This window comes from Paralichthys olivaceus, chromosome 20, assembly GCF_024713975.1.
Source record: "Paralichthys olivaceus isolate ysfri-2021 chromosome 20, ASM2471397v2, whole genome shotgun sequence".
NCBI classification, from domain to species: Eukaryota; Metazoa; Chordata; class Actinopteri; order Pleuronectiformes; family Paralichthyidae; genus Paralichthys; species Paralichthys olivaceus.
The window spans coordinates 10,029,218-10,049,993 of record NC_091112.1 but is presented as its reverse complement, the minus strand read 5'-3'; the positions used below and the strand labels follow the sequence as shown (position 1 = coordinate 10,049,993).

At 41.7% G+C, this 20,776-nt stretch overlaps 2 protein-coding genes across 3 annotated transcripts; both read left to right on the top strand.

Moving 5' to 3' along the window:
• Positions 1–26: 26 nt before the first annotated feature.
• Positions 27–8,784, top strand: fkbp9 (FKBP prolyl isomerase 9). Its single transcript, XM_069516667.1, has 10 exons — positions 27–389; positions 1,343–1,488; positions 3,147–3,336; positions 3,430–3,575; positions 4,450–4,639; positions 5,894–6,039; positions 6,456–6,645; positions 6,820–6,965; positions 7,059–7,222; positions 7,320–8,784. Exons 1-10 carry the CDS (start codon positions 172–174, stop codon positions 7,497–7,499), a joined length of 1,716 nt encoding a protein of 571 aa, XP_069372768.1. The 5' UTR covers positions 27–171; the 3' UTR covers positions 7,500–8,784.
• Positions 8,785–13,431: 4,647 nt separating this feature from the next.
• Positions 13,432–20,509, top strand: LOC109631493 (uncharacterized). 2 transcript variants are annotated; one of them, XM_020090311.2, is made up of 12 exons: positions 13,432–13,659; positions 14,906–14,937; positions 15,036–15,113; positions 15,195–15,337; positions 15,826–15,948; positions 16,043–16,100; positions 16,234–16,587; positions 17,181–17,317; positions 17,391–17,501; positions 17,638–17,695; positions 18,395–18,457; positions 18,584–20,509. In XM_020090311.2, the coding sequence occupies exons 2-12, from the start codon at positions 14,928–14,930 to the stop codon at positions 19,690–19,692; spliced, it is 2,244 nt and encodes a 747-aa protein (XP_019945870.2). In that variant the 5' UTR covers positions 13,432–13,659; positions 14,906–14,927; the 3' UTR covers positions 19,693–20,509. The 2 variants fall into 2 exon arrangements, with proteins under 2 accessions (XP_019945870.2, XP_069372077.1); XM_069515976.1 differs by having other exon boundaries at positions 13,645–13,707.
• Positions 20,510–20,776: the final 267 nt, after the last annotated feature.

The following is a 20,776-nucleotide window of genomic DNA, read 5'->3' as shown; positions in this document are numbered from 1 at the left end:
TTTAAGGTTTAACCGGATGTTCTTTGTCTTATTCGTGCAGCTTGACGCACGATCATTCCTGTGCTGTAACTTGGGGCAGGACTTCTGTCCAAGTCGAGGAAACCGTGGAACAGGGAGGACACACGTACCCAGGCTGGAACGTCGCTTATCTCCATCGCGATTGATTCGTTTATGTCGGCAATGAAAATGAGCTTGTGCGTGCACGCCATGTTATACCTGGCTGTTCTGGTGGCGTTCGCCGCCTGCAACGCTCCCCCGGTCCCGTTAGACGACATCCTCATTGAGAAAACTTTCGTGCCGGAGCAGTGTGTGCGCGCAGTCAAGGTGGGCGACTACGTGAGGTACCACTACAACGGCGTTTTCCCAGATGGCAAGAAGTTCGACTCCAGGTGAGCATCACGCAGAAGAACCAGATTTGTTGTTAGTTTTTGTCCCCAGGGTGCACGAGTTGCGTGCGTGATGCGTAAAAGTGCGCGTAGAGTGGGTTCGCCTGAGTGAGCCACGCAGGCAAGCTGGTCGAGTGCAGCTCTGGATCCACACACGATTCATCCAAGGGCTCCTGCACTTTTTCCTGCAAAAGACCAAAACAGATGAATGCACATATGATCCCAGTGTTCAGAGCAGCATCTAAGGTTTTTGTAGATCAGGGGTCACAATTTACAGAGCAGGGGCAGTTACATGATCAACATCCATGCACAACTCCTGGTTCAGTAAGGTGCTTATTTAGGTCAATCCTCAAAAAGCATAAAAAATAAAAATTGTCTTTTTTTTGTGTTAGTATTGCTACTAAGTGACTGTAACTTCTTTAAAACAACAGACTAAAAGACTACTGACAGGTCAGGGGCGCCAATTAGATTTCAGCTGGGGCCAGTGCCCCCCTGGCCCCAGGGCCTCACTGATAACCACTGACTTAGTGAATAGTAGTGTACCTGGGAGGCTGAATTAGGGAAATGTGGAGTCAATGAGACCCTCAGAGGTCCTGAACGCTGGCTCCAAACTTAAGAATAAGGACTTGATCATTAGTTTGATCACATGAGTCTACAAATCTGATCTGCATCTCTTCTTCTGAACACTGGAGTGTTGTGCAGTCCTCTGTTGAGGCCTTTATCAAAAATGACCTCTGGGGGTCTCTGGACTCCACTTTGAGAACCACTGACTTACTCATGTGACCCTGGACGGCTGAATTGCCAACTGGGCAAAGTGGGTGCTGTCCGGGGCCCCCAGACCTCAAAAGGCCCAAGAAGCCTCAGGGTTACTGCATGGCCTTTGCTTCATTGTAAATTGAATAAATAATAATAATAATCATTTATAATTTAGTGATGTGTGTATGTGTGTTTTTCAGTTACGACCGTGGAAGCACCTACAACGTGTTTGTCGGCAAGAAGCAGCTGATCGCAGGGATGGACAAAGCTCTGGTGGGGATGTGCGTCAACGAGAGACGACTGGTCAAGATTCCACCTCATCTCGCTTACGGAAAGCAGGGATACGGTGTGTATGTTTGATTGTGTGTGTTAATCTCCCTGACGTATAGAGCATAACAGTGACCAGACAATATTTGATTAGGAACAAATAAAATTGGGAAATGGAAAAAAAGGCAAAGGTATAAGACTGTACATAATTTTTCAAGAGTGAAGGAACTACACATCCCATAAACCATTGCAAATGATCCTTTTCCAACAACTTCCAGTGCGCTCCTTCTTTTATGTAACCTTGTTGTAGGGATTTCTGCAGCTGTGGTAAAAGTTTCCATAGTAACAACGAGGTCCACCAATCATAGACAGCGCTGTTACACCTGAGGATTGTGGGTAGTGTAGTACTTCTCCTGGACATCTGCCAGCCATCATGCCACTGGCTTATTGTCTGGAGTCCCACTGAAACATGCTGTCGACAAACCCTGTGAACAATCAGGGGTTCATAACAACTACACTTTTTATATGACTAAGGATGAGAGCAAAAAAATGTCAAGTCTGTGTCCATGTAAAGACAATTTCATCTCTAGGACATAAACTATGACCTTGTCAGGACCAGTCGACCTCATGGGGACCAAAGTTAACGTTATTAGGTTTTGGTTAGGCTGTCCACCATGAATGGAAGTCAATGCAAAGTCCCAATAAGGAAAGATCCAGGTATTGTGTCATGTTGTGGGGACCTAAATCTTTTTACACAGTCACATTATGGGGACAAAAGCAAGTTCCCATAATGTGAATCATTAAATTTTAAGGTGAAGACATGTTTTAAGTTTGGGTTTAGGTTAGAGTTAGGGTAGGGGTTAGGATTAGGTAAGTAGTAATTCTGGTCAGGGTTAGAGTAAGTCTCCAGGAATGTAAGGACATGCAATGGCCTCTGAAGTCATGGAGACCAAACTCTGTGTGTGTGTGTGTGTGCGCGCGCGTGTGTGTGTGTGAATGGAATATTTAGATAATGGGACAGAGAGAGGAGCGGGGGGCATGTGTGAACAGGTAAAACCTGAGGTTGCATCCTCTGCTAGTGGAGAAAACGGGGGGTGGGGGGGGTGGGGGGGGAGACCTGCCAGCTCATCAGCAGTGACGCTTTAATGTCTGTTGACACTGTCCTCACACCCCTCCTCCACCTCTGTATACAATAGAGGAGTTGTGGAGTATTTGGGTTTGCCACTGTGCCTGTGTCCATCAACAGCCCCGGGACAAGTCTTTAAACTTTAAAGTTAAATCCTCTGGTTTTAAGCAGGAGTTGGAATCACAGAGTAACTTGAGATATGATCAGATTCAGGATACACCCAAAGTCTTAAACTACGCATAGTAACTTGTTGGTGTCCACTTGTACCTTCATTAGAATGTAAAATAGCCATAAACTGACAAAAGTCCAAACTATATGTATAAACATAAATCTCATGAGTCAGGACGACGATATATTATCATATGGATATTTTGTCCCACCTCTAGTTTTAAGTGTTGTCATCAGAGCCCGACTGATAATCGATATGAGCCTTTCACAAACATATCAGTGTTTATGTTTGCTGGTGTCAAAACTTTTATTTTACAGAATAAGCAATGCAGAAAAAACTTAATTTAATTAAAGTTCAATATATTTTGTTGTATCTGTGTTTCATTTTTATTTATACTTATTCTTAATAAAGTTTGACGAGTGAATGACTGGTTTCTCTCCAGGTGACATCATCCCTCCGGACTCCATCCTCCACTTTGACGTGCTGCTGCTCGACGTGTGGAACCCGGAGGACGGCGTGCAGATCAACACTTACCACACGCCCTCCAGCTGCTCCAGGAAGGTGGAGGTGTCTGACTATGTGCGCTACCACTACAATGGCACCCTGCTGGACGGGACGCTCTTCGATTCCAGGTTCGTTCTGTGGAATCCCTCAGTCACATAATAAACTGCACCTGCACTCACACATACGTAACCTCTCTCCTCCGTGTGTCCATCCTGTTGCAGTCACACCCGCATGCGCACATATGACACCTACGTCGGGATCGGCTGGCTGATCGCTGGCATGGATCAGGGGCTCCTGGGCATGTGTGTCGGAGAGAGACGCATCGTCACTATGCCTCCCTCTCTTGGATACGGAGAGAATGGAGACGGTTAGTGTTAATAATTTCTTGATTATTAATTGTTTCCTGGAGATTACAGTCCTTGTACAATAGAAATGACTTTAGCGGAAAGCAACATCACACACATATACAGTGTTTATCTGTCAACACACTGCACTTGCTTAATTTGAAGTAACAACTTCATTTATATTTCAACAAGTAGAGAAAACATCTACAAGTGCTGATGTAGGACTTTCATGTGTGATGAATTCTTCTTCAACAAATGATTATATAACAATTTTATTTTCATTTATTAGTGTAGTAGCACAAAACAAGAGGAAATTATCAGCTTACATGTTAATACACTGTATTATAATTTCATTTCCAATTTTATATATTTCTTTTATTTTTGTGAATAAATAGTCATAACAATCTATTTTTACAACCTTGAGCTGTTTTGTAATTATTAAAAAATTGTAGTTCATCCAAGCCCAATTTGCATCTTGTTTGCCAGACACTGACTGACTGCAGTTTTTAAATTATTTAGAGGTTTTCATCTTATAAGAATATTAAGTGATATGATATGATCAGGGCCAGTATCATGGGATAGAATCAAAGGTTAAGTTTCCTTGTATTCTGGATATAAAACACAAGAGAATGAAAAATATAAATACAGGTTTGTTTTGGTTCTCAGAAAGATTCACAATATATATATACCGTCATATTCATATTTATTTTACTCAAGGTTCAATCTTGAACCTAGGAATCATTTTGGTAAATAGATGTAACTCTTGGAAAATTGATCCTGGTCACGGTTAGAAGAAGAATAAAGAAAAATATATATTTCTGTTCTCTCCTTTACCTCTGTCTCCATGCCTGCTTCCCTTCTTCTCTTCAACCTTTCTCCTTCTTCTTCTTCCCCCAGGCAGCGACATCCCGGGACAGGCTTCTCTGGTGTTCGATATAGTACTCCTGGACCTGCACAACCCCAGGGATGGCATCACAGTGACCAATCAGAAAGTGCCCGAGTCCTGCACGAGGAAGTCCGTCGCCGGAGACTTTGTACGCTACCACTACAACGGCAGTCTCCTCGACGGGACATTTTTTGATTCCAGGTGTGTGTCCATGTTTAACATTCATCTGACAGCTTTTGCTTGCTGCTGTTCTTTAAGCAGCCACAGGATGGCAGCATCTCACTGCACGATTGAGAGATTCAAAACTTAAAAAAACCACTGGTGGCAATTTCCTGTTTGTAAAACACAACAGTGCAACTAGTTAGATCTAGTGTTGCCACTCACAAACTCCAAAAATCTTTATATTGATCTTATTCAGTATTCAGCAGTAAAAAGAACACACAACAGTATTGAGGCTCATGTTTAAAATGCTGAACTAGAATATATGAATCTATTTTTTCTAAATGTACTTCCTTTTTCTCAGGAAATGAAACTTAGCCTCTTCTTTAATAACAGAAAGTTACTGAGCTCTGCTGTTATCAAGCCACTGCAGCTTTGTGGATTCGGCCTCTTAGCATTTCTCTCCATGTCCTAAGAATCTCTCCTGCACATTCTGTTCAGAAGTCAAAGACGACCGTCCTCCTGCACACTGAGTACAGAGGTAGTAAAAGTACACATTCTTTAAAAGTGAGACTCATGTCACATTATTTAACCACTCATACTTCAAATAAAAAAAAACAATATACTGAAACAGAAGTTAAAGAGTAAACAGTTTAATGTGCATGAAAAATGCTCCAGGAGCAAATGTGTACAAAGTATTCTTAATTCAAATAAAGGGATGGGTAATGTTTTGTTGCATCGTCGACGTTGTCAGAGATGTTTGTTGATTCTTGTCACAGACAAAAATCTTTCGAAATGCATTAAAATAACGAGGAGTAGAAAGAACTATATTTGTGATAAAATGTAGTCGTCAGAAAAATCTGCTTAAGTACACAAATAACAAAATATGTTCATGTGAAATAATAACAGGACAGGGGTTGTAACTTTGAGGGGAATTAGTTAGAGCAGATGTGTTTGTTGTGATGTCGTGTGTGTGTGTGTTTAGAGTGGAGGAGTGAGAGATGTGGGCTGGTTACTCATACTGACATTTATAACTTGTTTCAAATAACCTATGTCAAAAATAAACATATATATGTATATGTGATGGCCCATTATTGATTTCAAATATGTTTTGAGGGAACTTTCCCAGCGAACTATGTTTTTCCTCCTCACTTGCATGTGTTCTGAGATGAAATAAACCAGGATATATAGGAACATTGTATTATAATACAATACAAATATATTTTTTACAGATTGACTGAATTTTTAGCTCCATGTCAGTGTGATAATATTTCGTTAATATTCTCTGTCCCACAGCTACTCACGTAATCGCACCTATGACACCTACGTGGGTCGAGGCTACGTGATCGCTGGCATGGACGAGGGTCTGATTGGAGTCTGTGTGGGAGAGAAACGCACCATCACCATCCCCCCACATCTCGGCTATGGAGAGGAAGGCACAGGTGCGTGTGTGTTTGTGCATGTGTATGTGTGTGTGTGTGTAGTGTTGTGAAAACCGAGTTTCTCCAGCCAGCCCCCTGGTAAAAACTCAGCAGAACGTCTGAAGGAGCAGATGTGAGAACACAGCAGGAGATCCTCCGCCGGAATAGTCGCTCGTGTTGATGTGTGTAAAAAAAAAACGTGATCTCTGCAGCAGAATAAATACGCTACGTCCTAAATGTTCTACATATCTGAGTGGAAAAGCTGCATTTTTCATGTGTGAAAGGCAAACTCCTGAGAAAGTCTGGACGGGACATCTTGCCGAGTTCATGTCTACGCTTGTGTGTGTGTGCGTCTGTGTGTGTGTATTAAATATTCTTTTAGCTACAGCTTTTAATGTTGTATTCTTTCTTTTTTTTCCTCACCATGTTTCTCTCAGGCACTAAGATCCCTGGATCAGCAGTGCTGGTGTTTGACATTGACATCATCGACTTCCACAACCCGTCAGACAGCACTGAAATCACCGTCACTCACAAGCCAGGAGAGTGCGACAAGCAAACAAAGAAGGGAGACTTCATCAAATATCACTACAATGCCTCCATGATGGACGGCACATCCATCGACTCCACGTGAGTGTGAGACAGTGGAAGGTCTCCTTGAGACACACACACACACAGAGACATCATTTTAAAGAATGACAACAAAGATCTTTGGGAAGAGAACAAACACATGGGGCCCATGAGAAGAGGTTGATAATGCAGTGCAGTTATTTAGTATGATTAACTCTGGCTCTGATGTTTTAGATATAACTATGGAAAGACATACAACATCGTCTTGGGAGCCAACCAGGTGGTGCCAGGGATGGAGGACGGACTGTTGGACATGTGTGTGGGAGAGAAGAGGCACCTGGTTATTCCTCCTCACCTGGGCTATGGGGAGAGAGGAGTCCGTAAGTGACACACACACTTCATACATGGATCTCAAACTTTGGCCCCTGGTTAAATTTCTCATTCTGTGTGTGTGTGTGTGTGTGTGCATGCAGCTGATGAGGTCCCAGGGAGCGCTGTGCTGTTGTTCGACATTGAGCTGGTAGAAATGGAGGAGGGACTTCCTGAAGGCTACATGTTTATCTGGAACGACGATGTGTCCCCTGACCTCTTCGCTGAGATGGACAAAGACGAGAACAAGCAGGTGGAGCCCTCTGAGGTACGAGATGACCTGTTGTTTCCGTCATATTAACATTAGTATTTGTAGTCTGTGTGTTCTCATCTTACTCTCTCTGATCTCTCCTTTGCTTCCTCAGTTTACTGATTACATCATGCGGCAGGTGAGCGAGGGAAAAGGTCGCCTGGCACCCGGCTTTGATCCCTATCGCATCATCGACAACATGTTCTCCAACCAGGACCGTGATGGAGATGGAAAAATCACAGAGGCAGAGTTCAAACTTAAAGCAGATGAAGCAACCACTCACGACGAGCTATGACGGGACTGAGTGAAAAACTCAGCTCAGGGTGAAGGGGTGAGGGTCAGACAGTTGGGGAAATGTGGGTGATACAGTGAAATAAGATGGGGTTTTATATGTAAATTAAGTAAGTGCGGAGAGGGAGAAAATGCGGAGAAAGATTTTGTTTTTTGAGGACTTACATGTTGGTAAGCAGGTGTCTTGTCCTTTAAGACGCTGTTTTTGAGTCAAATTAAAACTACAATTTCAAAAGAAAACACCTAATATGAGGACTGTGAAGACAGTGAATGACTTTTTTTAACTTCTTATCCCATCAACCTGTTACGGAGTTTAAGGCCTGACAGGTGATATGTTTTTATCTTGTCCGCTGAAGATAATTTACAAAATTATTTGCACCTTAGAATGTCATATATTGAAATTCTCTTGTATGGAGAGTGGCACTTGTCATTATCAGGAATAATTATACATTAACTTGTTCCCACAAGGTTTTTATTGTGTGCAAACAAGATATTTATCGTGTGAGAACAAGTTAATATCTTGTGTGCACAAGATAAAAAATATCATCTGTCTGGAGTTAAGGGGCTCTGTAAGTTCTTATGTTTTGTTTTAGGGGTTTTTATTTTGAAGGGTATAAAAGCACTCCAGTGTGAGAGAACAAACCAAGGCCTCCACGATCTCCACGTTCCACACTCCCTCTGTACCTGACTGTAACTGCTTTTAACATTCTGTGGTTGTGCGTGAAACTTCTTTCAAATATCTTCCAGGACCATCACTCACTGTAAGATTATGTATTTATAGGTGAAAATAAGTGGTAATGTTAAAGGAGAGCTTTAGGTTAGAATAATGTTATATTTTCATTGTATACAGCTGACAATTTCCACTGTTTCATTTATAATCGGTCAGGATTCTGTGGGGGACATTTCTAACAGATAAAAGCATTGGGTTTGGTTGTGAAGTCAGTATATGATAAAAAAAAAAACTGAATCATAATCATGTTTTCTTCACGGTACCTTCTGTGTTTTCTGCTGTGAAAGGATCCATGCAGGGGATCGGTTGCCTCTCCAGGTCTGTCACACATTTACTGTCTTGTTTACCATCTCTGGTTTTTGTCTTCGTCCTGATGTCAAATGTAATGTAGGACTTTTGCATTTTCATGACTGAGTGAGTGAATGAGCGAGTGAGTGAGTGGGCGAGCGAGCGAGTGATAGTTTTTGTTTTACTTTTCATTCAGGTATAACGCTGAGGCTTGATTATTTCATCGTCAGCAAAACCTTTAATTTGAATAAATTACCTGACCTAAAACATACTTTGGTTGTGTCAGTCGGTTTGTCCTTATAGCTTCACAAGCATTGTTGTTTAGCACATCACACAGTTAAATGTTTAACGAGGGGTTTCCACAACAGGTCTGCTTACTCATAGTCTGAAGAAGAGTCCTCCACTTCAAGGAAATGTATGCACATAAGTTTCCTGTCTTAATTCGTGTCTGAAACTGCTTCCACAGAACCAGTCTGAACTGGCTCGGTCAAACAGTTCTCCTATATAAGATGCATTTGACTGTTCTCCATCAGCACTCTGAGATCCCTGTGACTCTCCTTTCTGCAGAAAGCTCCTAATAAATACACAAAGACAAATTAGGGAATCCAGCCTCTTGTATTTTTAGATCCAAATATAGAAATGACTTAAAATAGACATACCTTTTTTTTTTTTAAATCTAATTCAGAGAAGGATCCAGGGGTAGGGGGGGCCAGGGAGGCACATTGTGTGAGAGAAAAAGTTTGTACTTCTATCTTACTGAGGACTCTCATTGACATAATACATTCCATAGCCCTTTACCCTAACCATCCAAACTAAATGCCTAAGCCTCACTCTAACCCTAACTCTTATTCTTACTGTTGTTTATTGAGTGGCAATGATGTGAAGATGATGAAGCAATCTCCGCTGACACCGTCTTGCTTGTATAAAAGGTTTATTACAAGAAGTTCAGCATCAATTCGAGCACTGCAGTCTGCCTGGAGAGAGATTCAGAGCCGATGTGAATCTCTTCTCCCTAACAGCTCCAACTCTCCGTTTAAATGATGGGGTTGTTGTTGTAAAACCTAATGAAACCCCTATGAGCCTTGACCTATTGACCTGGTGCCCAAACTCACTTTTCTCAGAAAATCAAACGCATATATACCTCTGAATCCTCAAGACCTATGGATTTCAGATCCATTATCAACTTCCCTCAGAGAGAAAAACAACACATGGCCTTCAAGGAACCACATATTTCCCCCTTCGAGACTACGCAGAGTCTCAAAAAACAAAGATTAAAACATATATGTTTACCATTGTGACAAAAGCAACATTCCCACAACATAACTCCAACAACAAAGTAACTTTATGGAGTGTGAGAGTGAAAAACCTGTCAGGCAGCTACCTTTCCTGAAATGTCCCTCAAACAATCTAGACAGGAAAATTCTCTCACAGCCCCTCTGCCTTAAAATCAAGACAATGTCCAAATTCCTTAGAATGTTACCTTAGAATGGCCCCTCCGGTCCTCTCCAAAGAGGCAGCCATGTTTTTACAGTCGTCCAAACTGGACAAACTACACATCTTTTGAGTTTTTATGACAACTGAAGGTTACCACAGGATCTCTGTCATGTTTGGAATGGGAGGGGTATTCAGCTGCAACACACTTCACTTCAACACTTCACCACTAGGTGTCTCTAAATCCTACACACTGAACCTTTAAAATGGTTCTCCCAAACACATGAGTACACACACACACACACACACACACACACACACACACACACACACACACACACACACAGACACACACACACACACACACACAGAGGATGTAAAAGGAGAGAGGAGTCAGCCAAGCTTTTTACTTGAAATGTCATGATCGTTGAATAATTTTGCCTTTAGTTAGTTGATTATGATAGACAAAGATTTTAGGCAAATAATCATGTTTTTTATTTACTAACTACAATGTAAAACAGTTGAACAGTATACAAATAATAAAATAATTCCCCTTTTACAAGTGCAAAATAACAAAAAAGCAACAATGTAACAAAAATATAGCCTAAATATAACAATGTCAACAACACAACTACAAACTGTGTGCTAATTTGCTGAATGCAAAGACGAAAAACTGCAACAAAGTATCGATCTCATCACGCTAGTATCGATCCGATACCGATACTCACCTTGGTACTATCGATATTTAGATCGATACGCCCAGCCCTAGTTGATGGAGCGTCGGTCTGGTCTAATCTCTGGACCACTTCTCTGCCCGTAACTCTCGTGTTGTCTCGGCTGCAGAAACTTCTGAGCATGGAGCCCATCAGTCTGAGCTGCCAGGTAAGAGACGGTGCTCGATGCAACCATAGATTATACAATTAAGACGGTGTCATCGGAGATTCCTTCATCATCTTCACATCATCGCAACCCCAATATACGACAGTGTGTGTGTGTGTGTGTATAACAGAAAATAACATAATATATCTAAGAATATAACCAAGAATATATCAGAGTCTATATTCAGCGTGGACAGAGTTCTCAACACCAGGATGTGATGCAGAAGTCTGACCAAGAGGAGCTACTCCTTCAGATATTCATGGTCATACAACGTTTGTCAGATAGAGGAAACACTTTGAACAATGACACTTCTGTTAGCACAATCAGTACTGGATCAAAGCCAGTTCTGTAGTCACATCTGCCTTTGTTTTTTGTACCAGGGGAAATAAAGTTCATGGAGTAAAATCACATTATCCATCCAGGGTTTTGCAGACAGTTAAAATTCCCATTACACTCGGAATGAAAACAAATGAAAACAAACCAAATCAAAACACAAAACCAAGGTAAACATCCATAAACTCCAACAAAAATCCAGAAGCTGAGAGTCATGACAATATATATTGTCGTTGCAATTCTGCAATCCTGCAATCCCACTCTGACAATGAAGAACGAGACACAAATCTCTTGTCACACTTTAATGCATGTTACTGTGGTTACACATTCAGCATGAATGCTCAGAGGTGAAGGGTTTTTATACAGTGTGATAAACAGGAAGCATCTGCATTTGCTGCGGCACCTAGTTGCACATCAGCTCTCAGGGCATTTGTTAATTAAAGAATAAAATATCTGACTAGTTTCGAATCGTCGGTCTGCACATTCGCCAGACAAGTTCCTCTTATGTGAGCACAGCTGTATTCCTATATAAGGAGTTCTTGTAGAACACAGCACACGAGAATCGATCAGGAAAGAGGAAACAGTCCAAATAAAGTTCATATGTGAATTTTCCATAACAGCACACAAGACAAAGGTTGGTTGAATTAACACATTGTGTATGATCAAAGGTTACGTTTCCCTTACAATACATATATGTGTGTGGGTGTGTGTGGGTGTGTGTGTGTGTGTGTGTGTGTGTGTGTGCGTGCGTGTATAACAGGAAATATAACAACCTGCTGCGTGGTGAAAGAGATTGACATTTATCTCACTTTTATAAGTGTACAGACAGTAAGTATTTGTTCAAACAGTTCACAGGTTCATCCAGTTCATAGCACACAAACATTTCCTTGGTATTACACTCAAGTAAACATTCTTAGTAGAGCATAACGCTGATGTTTTAACTGAACTCACTGAGCATATTCAGGTAAAAATGACCATGACAGAAAGTTCATGGTGTACAAAGACATTATACATACAAGGTTTCACAGAGAGTTATCATTTTCATTATACTCAGAATGAAAACAACCAAACACAAAACCAAGGTGAATGTCCATAAACTGAGGAGGCCAACAAAAATCCAGAAGCTGAGCTCAGAGTCAACAATATATGTATAAAGAGAGAGAGAGAGAATCGTATCACAAGCATAAGGCTGGTTTCATATTATTTACCTGTAGTTATATTACTGTATGTTCAAGTATTCTGTGGAATGTGTTTGTGTTTGTCCACCTTAAAGTTCTTCCATAGGCCTGTTGCATTGAGGCTGAAACAAGGCATCTGTCGTAATCCAGAGGAGTTTGTCAGAATGTTGAGGATGAGAAGTTGCACACACACAGTTTAGTCAGGACACTTTGTTGGCATAATTCATTCCCTAGCCCCTAACTATGGCTTTAACTTTATGCTCTGTCTCGTTATTGAACTCTGCAACTCATCAGTGGTGATAGAACTTCACAAAGCATTGAACTACAGCCAGCGTCATCACTTTTATTGGGTTCCTTGGAAACCTTTCCGTTTTTTGCTATTTGCAGCACGTTTCTGTATTTGTTCCCGTTGTGACTTTTTGCAGTGCATGTTGTCAAGTTGATGAAATCGTTTTCACGTGTCTTTTTTATTTGAGCTCTCTTGGCCACTGAAACTGTGTTGTCTTCCCTTTAAAGGAAATGTATCTTTGGGTTTGAGGCCCACAGCTCCTGAGAAAATCAGAGGGAGTTTAGGTTGTCTGAGAAAAACTGAATGTATACATTAGGGCAATAGATCACGGCTCTAACTGTCACCCTAAATTTGAGCTGGTGTTATTCCTTTCCTGTTAGCGGACAGTCTGGAGGAAAGCCAGATGCATTTTCTTCAGATTCACGAAAACAACCCTCCTATATAAACGAGGAGTTGAAGTTGCCTCGGGAGGAGATTTACATCGGCCCCGAATCTCTCTCCAGGCAGATTGCATTGCTTGTATTGATGCTGAACTTTTTGTAATAAACCTTTATATACAATCAAGACGGTGTCATCGGAGATTCCTTCATCATCTTCACATCATCGCAACCCCAATATACGACAAAACCCAAACTTGACCATCAAACATTAAAAGCATAACCCTTATTCTTACCATACAGGTGAGTGCTAAACCTCAAACAAACTTTAAAAAAGTGAGGACTGGGCAAAATGTCCTCATTTTCCCACAATGACCTCACACTGTAAGGTCTAAGCACACGCACACACACACACACACACACACACACACACACACGCACACACACACACACACACACACACACACACACACACACACGTGACTTGATTGGTTGAAGCAGAGACTGAGGCGCTGCAGCTCTCAGCTACAGTCTCATGGAACTGGATGGTGAACAGTGAGCAGTGAACAGTGAATATTGGATACTGATCAGTGAACAGTGCAGCCCAACTCAAGGTAACGTCACTGGACTGAACTCTTCACGGACACGGTCACTCATCGGTAAGCAGGAAGTCAGCGTCTCTAACTTTTGAAACAAATGACAGAAGGGTGAGAGTTACTGCTCGTGCAACATGAGAATGGATTTGTTTTATGCTCGATGGGTTGATGTATGTTCAAGTTATTCGTGGTAAAAAAAAACTAACAAACAACCTTATCGGTGCATTCACGTGCTCCCCGGAACCTTGTATTAGAAGGACACAGTAAACAAAGTGTGTTGTATTTGTGTGTGATGATTCAAACGTATGGACATTCATCGTAAAAGTGTTTTTTATGTTTTTTTAAGTTTTTTGGCGTTCGTGTGAAAATTACCCGGTAGAGAAATAGTTCATGCGTTACTTCCGACACCACGTGAACGCACACGGAGTAAAGTTGTATTAGTTGTTAGAATCAAATGTTTGTGGTTTGTTTAAGTTTTTTAATTTAATTTACAAACTGGCAGAATTATTACAGTGAAGTCATCACAACTTCATCTGGTGTTTTTAATCTAATAATAATGATGATAATCATTTTGAACAAGCTCATTGTAGAGACACATTGATTTGCTTGTGAACGATGCTGCTGCAGCGTCCCCTGGTGGTGGTTAGAGTTTAATCTCGAAACACAGGAGTAACACAAATTTAGCAAAATATGCAAACTTTATTGATTAGAAATGTGTTTTGAAAGTCAGCTGACACTCAGGTGCACACTGTACATTTGAAGTTGAGAACTTTGCTCTGGGTAGACAGAGGTGAAGTCTGTGTAACCCACAGCCCCCCCCCCATGATAGGGTATGCAAAGGTATTTATTACCTTCCTGATGTCTTAGCAGTGTGAGAGAGCTCCTGCCTTCACGTCTCTGTGGATGATCCCTGGAGTGAGACGCCGGGTGTAATCCCAACAATACACAAAGAGATAAAGTTACAAAGTCATATCATAAAGTTGAGGCTTCACAGAGGCCATAAAGTTAAAATCTCTAAGCAATAATCGTAACCTCTAAAGTTGCCCTTTTAGATAAACAACTGGTCAATCTTCCACACACACACCTGCTCATGCAATAAAACATACACAAATGACAAAATATCCATTACGAAACAATGTGACTGTAGGTTATAGATAAATAGATAGCCTCTAGTGTCTGACATCGTATTGGACTCAGGATCTCACTGGCCCAGTTCTGAAATTCTGAGACCAAACAGCATCTCTGGCACAAGCATGCTTCAGTGCTCTTAATTTGAATTACAATTACTTAAATATGCTTTTTTCTGCAGGTGGTGATTCTACAACTGCAGCATGCAGCCGGGTGAGGCACTGCAAGTTATGTCTGTCACTTTGTGCACGTGGGCTTCCACCTTCAGAAGCATGGCGATGTTTTTTTTCTGATGCATTCTCTGTTGTTAGGATTATCAAGCAAAAGTGAGCTCTTTGACTCTCTGAAGGTGTATCTGAACAACAAGAAAAGACTACAACCCATCATTGGTACGTAGCAACAAACACCTGTTGTATTTTGGGTTGTCTGTTGTGCTTGTTGAAATAATCTCTCCTTTCATGTCCTGTTAGGCCTGGGCAGCATCATAGAGTATGTGAAGGCGGGGGCACAGCGCAGAGAAGCATCGTACCTCTGCGAGGTGTGTGTGTGTCGACTTAATAAAGCCGACATGCGTAACCACATCATGGGAAGTCTCCACAGATACAACTACATTGTAAGTAGGAACGTAGGTGTTACGTTCTGACCCAGCGAGGCTTCTGAAATGAAGAGATCTGAGAATAATAGTCTGTTCACTTTATTCTTTGTCAAAGAAGGTCAGACAGTCTAACAGCATGTGAGCATCCTGAAGAGTGAAAGACAAGGAAACACTTGCAGCCTTGTTCTTTTATGCAGCTGAGTGATAATGATCCTAGCGTGTGAAGAGGAGAGTTGTGAAATCCCAGGGTGATAAGAAACAGGCTGAGGGCCTCTTCAAGGTTGAAGTGGAGGAGACGAGTACACCGAGCACCATATCAGAGCTTTGATGTCTCCAGGCCTGGTTTCATGCGGGGCTTCAAACAGATTTTGAGCCAAAACACCAGCAGGGACAGAGATCGTTTTTATATCAAAACGCTGTAGTATGGATGTAGAACAAGTCCTGAAGGCACGTTTGCATGCTGGGTTGGGTTATAGTTAACTAGCAGGTGGTGTTTTGCTTGACAGAAAGCCTGGCACCCCCAGCTAGTGTGTGAATGGAAGGAGAACTCTGACCTGTCGAGGCTTGCCTGGCCACTGATGGAGATTGCCAAGAAAATCGAAGGAAAAGAGGGGAGTGGAGATGTCCAGGTAAGTTATGTTTGACAGTGCGTGTCTTTGTATCTGTTTGCAAACACATGCCTTTCAGATGAGTTCTCACATGTTTTTGCACCTTAACGTGAAGTTAATAGAGGTTGAAGACGTTCTGTACCAGAAGATGGCAACGCTCAGCGAGAATGATGGTCAGTGATTGATCTCTGTCTTCCTATTTCCCGTGTTGGTTTCCCTTTGTTTGGTTTTTTGGAACTATTTCTACACAGTACATATTAGTTATTTTTAATACATATGGATCTCTTTCTCTCTCTAACACTACAGCAGTAACTCTGATACAAACAGTAAGAGATTGGCAGGGTGAACCTGAGAGCCACTCTCAGACTACATCTGTTCAGCTCGAGCAACATTCCCTCCAATCGCAGAGGATTGTGTTGCTCGGTCGCAACCAACTGCTCAGGAGTGAGAGATCCCTCGATGCTGATGTGATCTCGCATAAGACGTCAACGCAGACCAACAACCCTCATCTGACGCATTCAAGTGCAGCTCCTACTATTAAGTCAGAGGGCTGGTTAACAAACACCTCAACACCACAGTCAAACAACATTGAGGCCACTGTGTTCTCAGAGAACAGCAGCAGCTTTCTTGATGGCTACACAGAAACCAAGCCTCTTATTGGTGAGCACAGATGGAGAACAGCAAGGCCCAGATCAGACCTGGTTTTAACATCCGTCCTCAGAGAGCCAACCACAAGGGGACAACGCTAAGCACATGTGTGAACGCACCCACATTTGTCCTGATCTCTCAGACCACATTCAGAGATGGTCCATGACACATGTAGCCACATTCTTATCACTGTGTGAATGCAATTGTGTCCTGGGCCAAACATGAAGGATCTGATCCGTCACAGTTATACAGTGAAGTAAATATATTTTTACTGTTCCCGGTGACCATACATTGATTTGTTTGTTTGTTTTGTTTGTCGCCACCACCACAATATCAACACTGATCACCATATGTTGCTAAAATCTTTACTCGGAGCAAAGGTGTGAACATGCATCTTTAAAGCTGTCCACTTGTGATCAGATCACTCAGGATGTGATACCAGGTCTGAAAGGGGTCTAAGACACTTCCTATTTGGTTGATTGATGTTGACATGAAAAACATTGTGGTTTCTTACACCTTTGCTTGTAATAAGTGCTGGACATTAGTACTTCATTGTAGATTTTGTTACTAATTAAAAAAGAAAAGCTGGTTGTATGTGCTCACAGGTCTATGCCGCGTGGTCGAGTGCAGGAGTGACACTGGCTGCACCTACGTTTTCTTATGCCACTGCTGCCGCGTCAGATCCAACAAAAGGGACATCATTGATCACCTGACTGGCTCTTCCCATCTCATCAACTACTTGGTCAGTCTGTTGTCTCAATACCTGAAATTTAAGGAAAAGAACATACCAGTTCACTGAAAACATTTGTGTGTAGATGGAAACTCATCCTGAGCAGGTGGAAGCATCGACTGCAGATAATAATGACAGCTTTCTCCAATCACTGGCCGAGAAAGTGGAGCGAGAGGAAGGCAGAGGAGATCTGAAGGTATCGAGTTCACTATTCTGCACAGTTAACCTTGCTCTGGTTATTCTAGGTGTAAAACGAATCGTGTCGTTCACCATCAACGACTACTGCTGTACTCATGTTCTCGCCTCAGTTTTTAAACATCTTATGTTCCCAGGTGATAAACGCACCAGAATCACTCTGTATCCCACTGACTGGCAAAAGTTACCACTGGTGTAAGTACAGATTTGTGTGCTTGTTTTTTGTTTGTGTGGCCATAAACAGGTCTGAGCTCTTGAGGAGTGACTCGAGGTGTAAGTATGACCCGTATTCTACTCTCTGTCCCTTCACAGTATTCATCTATGGTTGCATCAAGTGATACTTCTCAGGCTCTTGTGTTTGAAAACATAAAGATGGCCGACATAACATCCAATGCCCCCTGGTGGCTGGCCTGCAATATAGGTCATAATCCCGCTGCTTGAAACTAGTGGATAGGACAGTGTCTATGTCAAAAACATATAATGATCTTAAGTCTTTCTTATCACACTCTAGGTGTTTTTTTTTGTTGGTTATACACACAGGAACAGTAACACAGTCACACTACATATGATTAAAACTTTTGGTGTAGATGCGTTTTTGAAACCATAGATCCTTGGTGAAAGCCTCTGTTGCCCATGCTGGAGCAACCTAGACACTTTGCAGTCCAGGAAGTGAGATTTGACTGCAAGCTTGTCAAGAAAAAATTGAACTTCTGTTGCAACATTCACCTCTTTTTATCATCTTCTTTCTTTATTCTCTTTCAGAGTCGTCACAGTTTCAAACACCATTTTGAACAAGAAACTTGGTCTTTCAGTTTGTGTGTTTTTCATTGCAAAGACTTGACACTTGTGTTTTTTCTTTGTATGCTCCATGTATTGCATTTGTTGTACTTCCAGGTATGAGGATGCTGTGTAATGGATGGAAAACAAGCACCCAAAAAAACAAATTAACTGTCAGAGGTGTGTTTCTTTGAAAGATACTGTGTGGACTGGGGCAAAACCTTTTTCTTTCTTTCAGTCATGAGATATTCTTATTATTTCCTTTTGCTTTTCAACTTGTTTGTCCACTTTACACTCTTTCCTCAGGGCATAGAGTGAACAAGACCTTGGTTGAAGGTGTGACAGAGAAACATGCTGCCCCTTTGTCAAAATGGGTGAAAAGTAAGACAGCGAGGAGGAAGAAGGGGAAAGTGGCTGATACTTTATTTACGGTAAGCCTGCCTCTTACCAAAGGTCCAGTGGTGCTGCAGAGGACGTCTTTCAGCAAGGACAGCCTCCCAGTGTCTCCTTCACCACCACCGGACCCGCACTTCTTCCCATCGCCAGAGTCCGACACTGGCGACCGCGTGTCGGTCTGCGATGCTGGATCGTTTGCCGTTGACCATACTGAACATGACCTCTACAGTGGAGATGCAGAGGACAGTCAATACATGGTTGACAGTTATTCCAGTTATAATGAACAATTCAGCCATTCCAAAGACACAACTGAGAGAGAACACCACAAGGGTTATGTGGAAAGGAATTATAACAGACACCACGGTTCTCAAGAGAGATCAAGAGGGAACTTTGATGAAGGGATGGCAACAGAAGAGCGACACGAACACACGGAGGAGCTGTCAGCTGCCGTCCCCAAAAGTTACATTTTCTGCCCACCTGAGATGGGTTATGCTGAACAGTGGTATCACCAACAACTGCTCCAAAATCATCACATGGCACCAGATCATATGAGTCCCCTGACAGACACTGTGGGGCATAGTGGTGAGGTGGCTCGTCGTTCAGACGCTGCTCAGATCTACATGTGTCCTCAGTTAGGAGACGCACTTGCTAACAGTGGCAGTGTAGCACCAGATACTAATGTGTACTATCCGGGGACTGAGCAGAGACAAGTGCCAACATACATGGAGTTCACTGCTGGCAATGTCCAGATACGTCCACAATGTTATATGATGCATCCTCTGGCCTATCCTGGTGTCCAAACAGGCCACAGGGCGATGTCTGAGCCCAGCTACGGTGATGGACAGACAACAAAACCTGAATGGTACTTTCCCTATCTAGACAGCAGCGGTGGTGGGGGCATGTCCTGGTCAAATGCTTTCATCCCACCCGTACCATCTCTGTATTATGCAACCCACTCTGATTTCAATCCCAGAGACACAAGGCCGTTGAGGGTTGATGATTTCCAGGGGTGGCGCTAAAACAACTCCATTTATGCGCATACAACCCAATTTAAATTATGAAGACTGCCGCACATCACAGTTCTACTCAAGTTAAAAGAGTCTCCATTGAAAGAACTTGTACTTCCATGGTCTGACTAATTGTGCTGTTGTATTGTGCTCACATATAAAATATATCTAGTTTCTATTAGAAATGTAATCGGAAGGATGTTTTGCCTCAGATCAGAAATCAGACTTTTGACTTTCAGTTTCAATGTTATTTTATGTTATTTTTGTTTGACATATTTTCTTTGTGCTTTTAAAAGCAGTTGTTATGGAGAAGATGCATATTATTTTTTTTATTTAGAAAGATATTTGTATTGATAACCTTTGTTATTTATCTATGAGTATTATGAACATGATTCCTCCTATGCAGACAAGATCAAAGATGTGTAAAGTGCTGGACTGGATATATCATTTATTTGCTGTATTTTCAAGTATTTTGTACATTCTCTTGTATCCTAACCAAGTGAAGGAGAGAGACATTTCAGTGTTTTCATTCTTCTGAGTTCTGAGCCAAAGCAGCAAAGTGATAAAAAGAGAGAGAAAGTGTAATCAGGTGTCACATAATACACTGAACTAACACCCACATTTGTTTTTCTGCTGGATCATCATGAATGTTTATACTGAGCCTCAGTAACTCAGAAAAATTTAATTTAAAACCCATCAAATGTGTGATGGCTCACTTTAAGTTTGTGCTCTAGCTAATTGGTTCTACTTTGGGTTAAAAAACCTGAAGCCTATCGTGAAATGTGAAATGTCCTGCTCAAGTATCTGAATAAAGCACCTTTTGAGATTATTTGTATGATGAGATTTATTTTTTGGTAATTTTGCTGTCCTCTGAGGATTGTATTTATGTTGACTAATGTTTAACCAAATGATATGTCATCAAATATAAATCTTTAAAACCTAATGGGGACAGGTAACTTTATGGTATAAAAGAAAATACATGATGGGCCACATGAAAGTAGATATGTATATAATGTAGTCAGCCACTAAATAGTCCTGTTTTATAGTACTAATGAATTCTGAGCACTCATGGGTCAGACCAACGCTCTGTATTTAT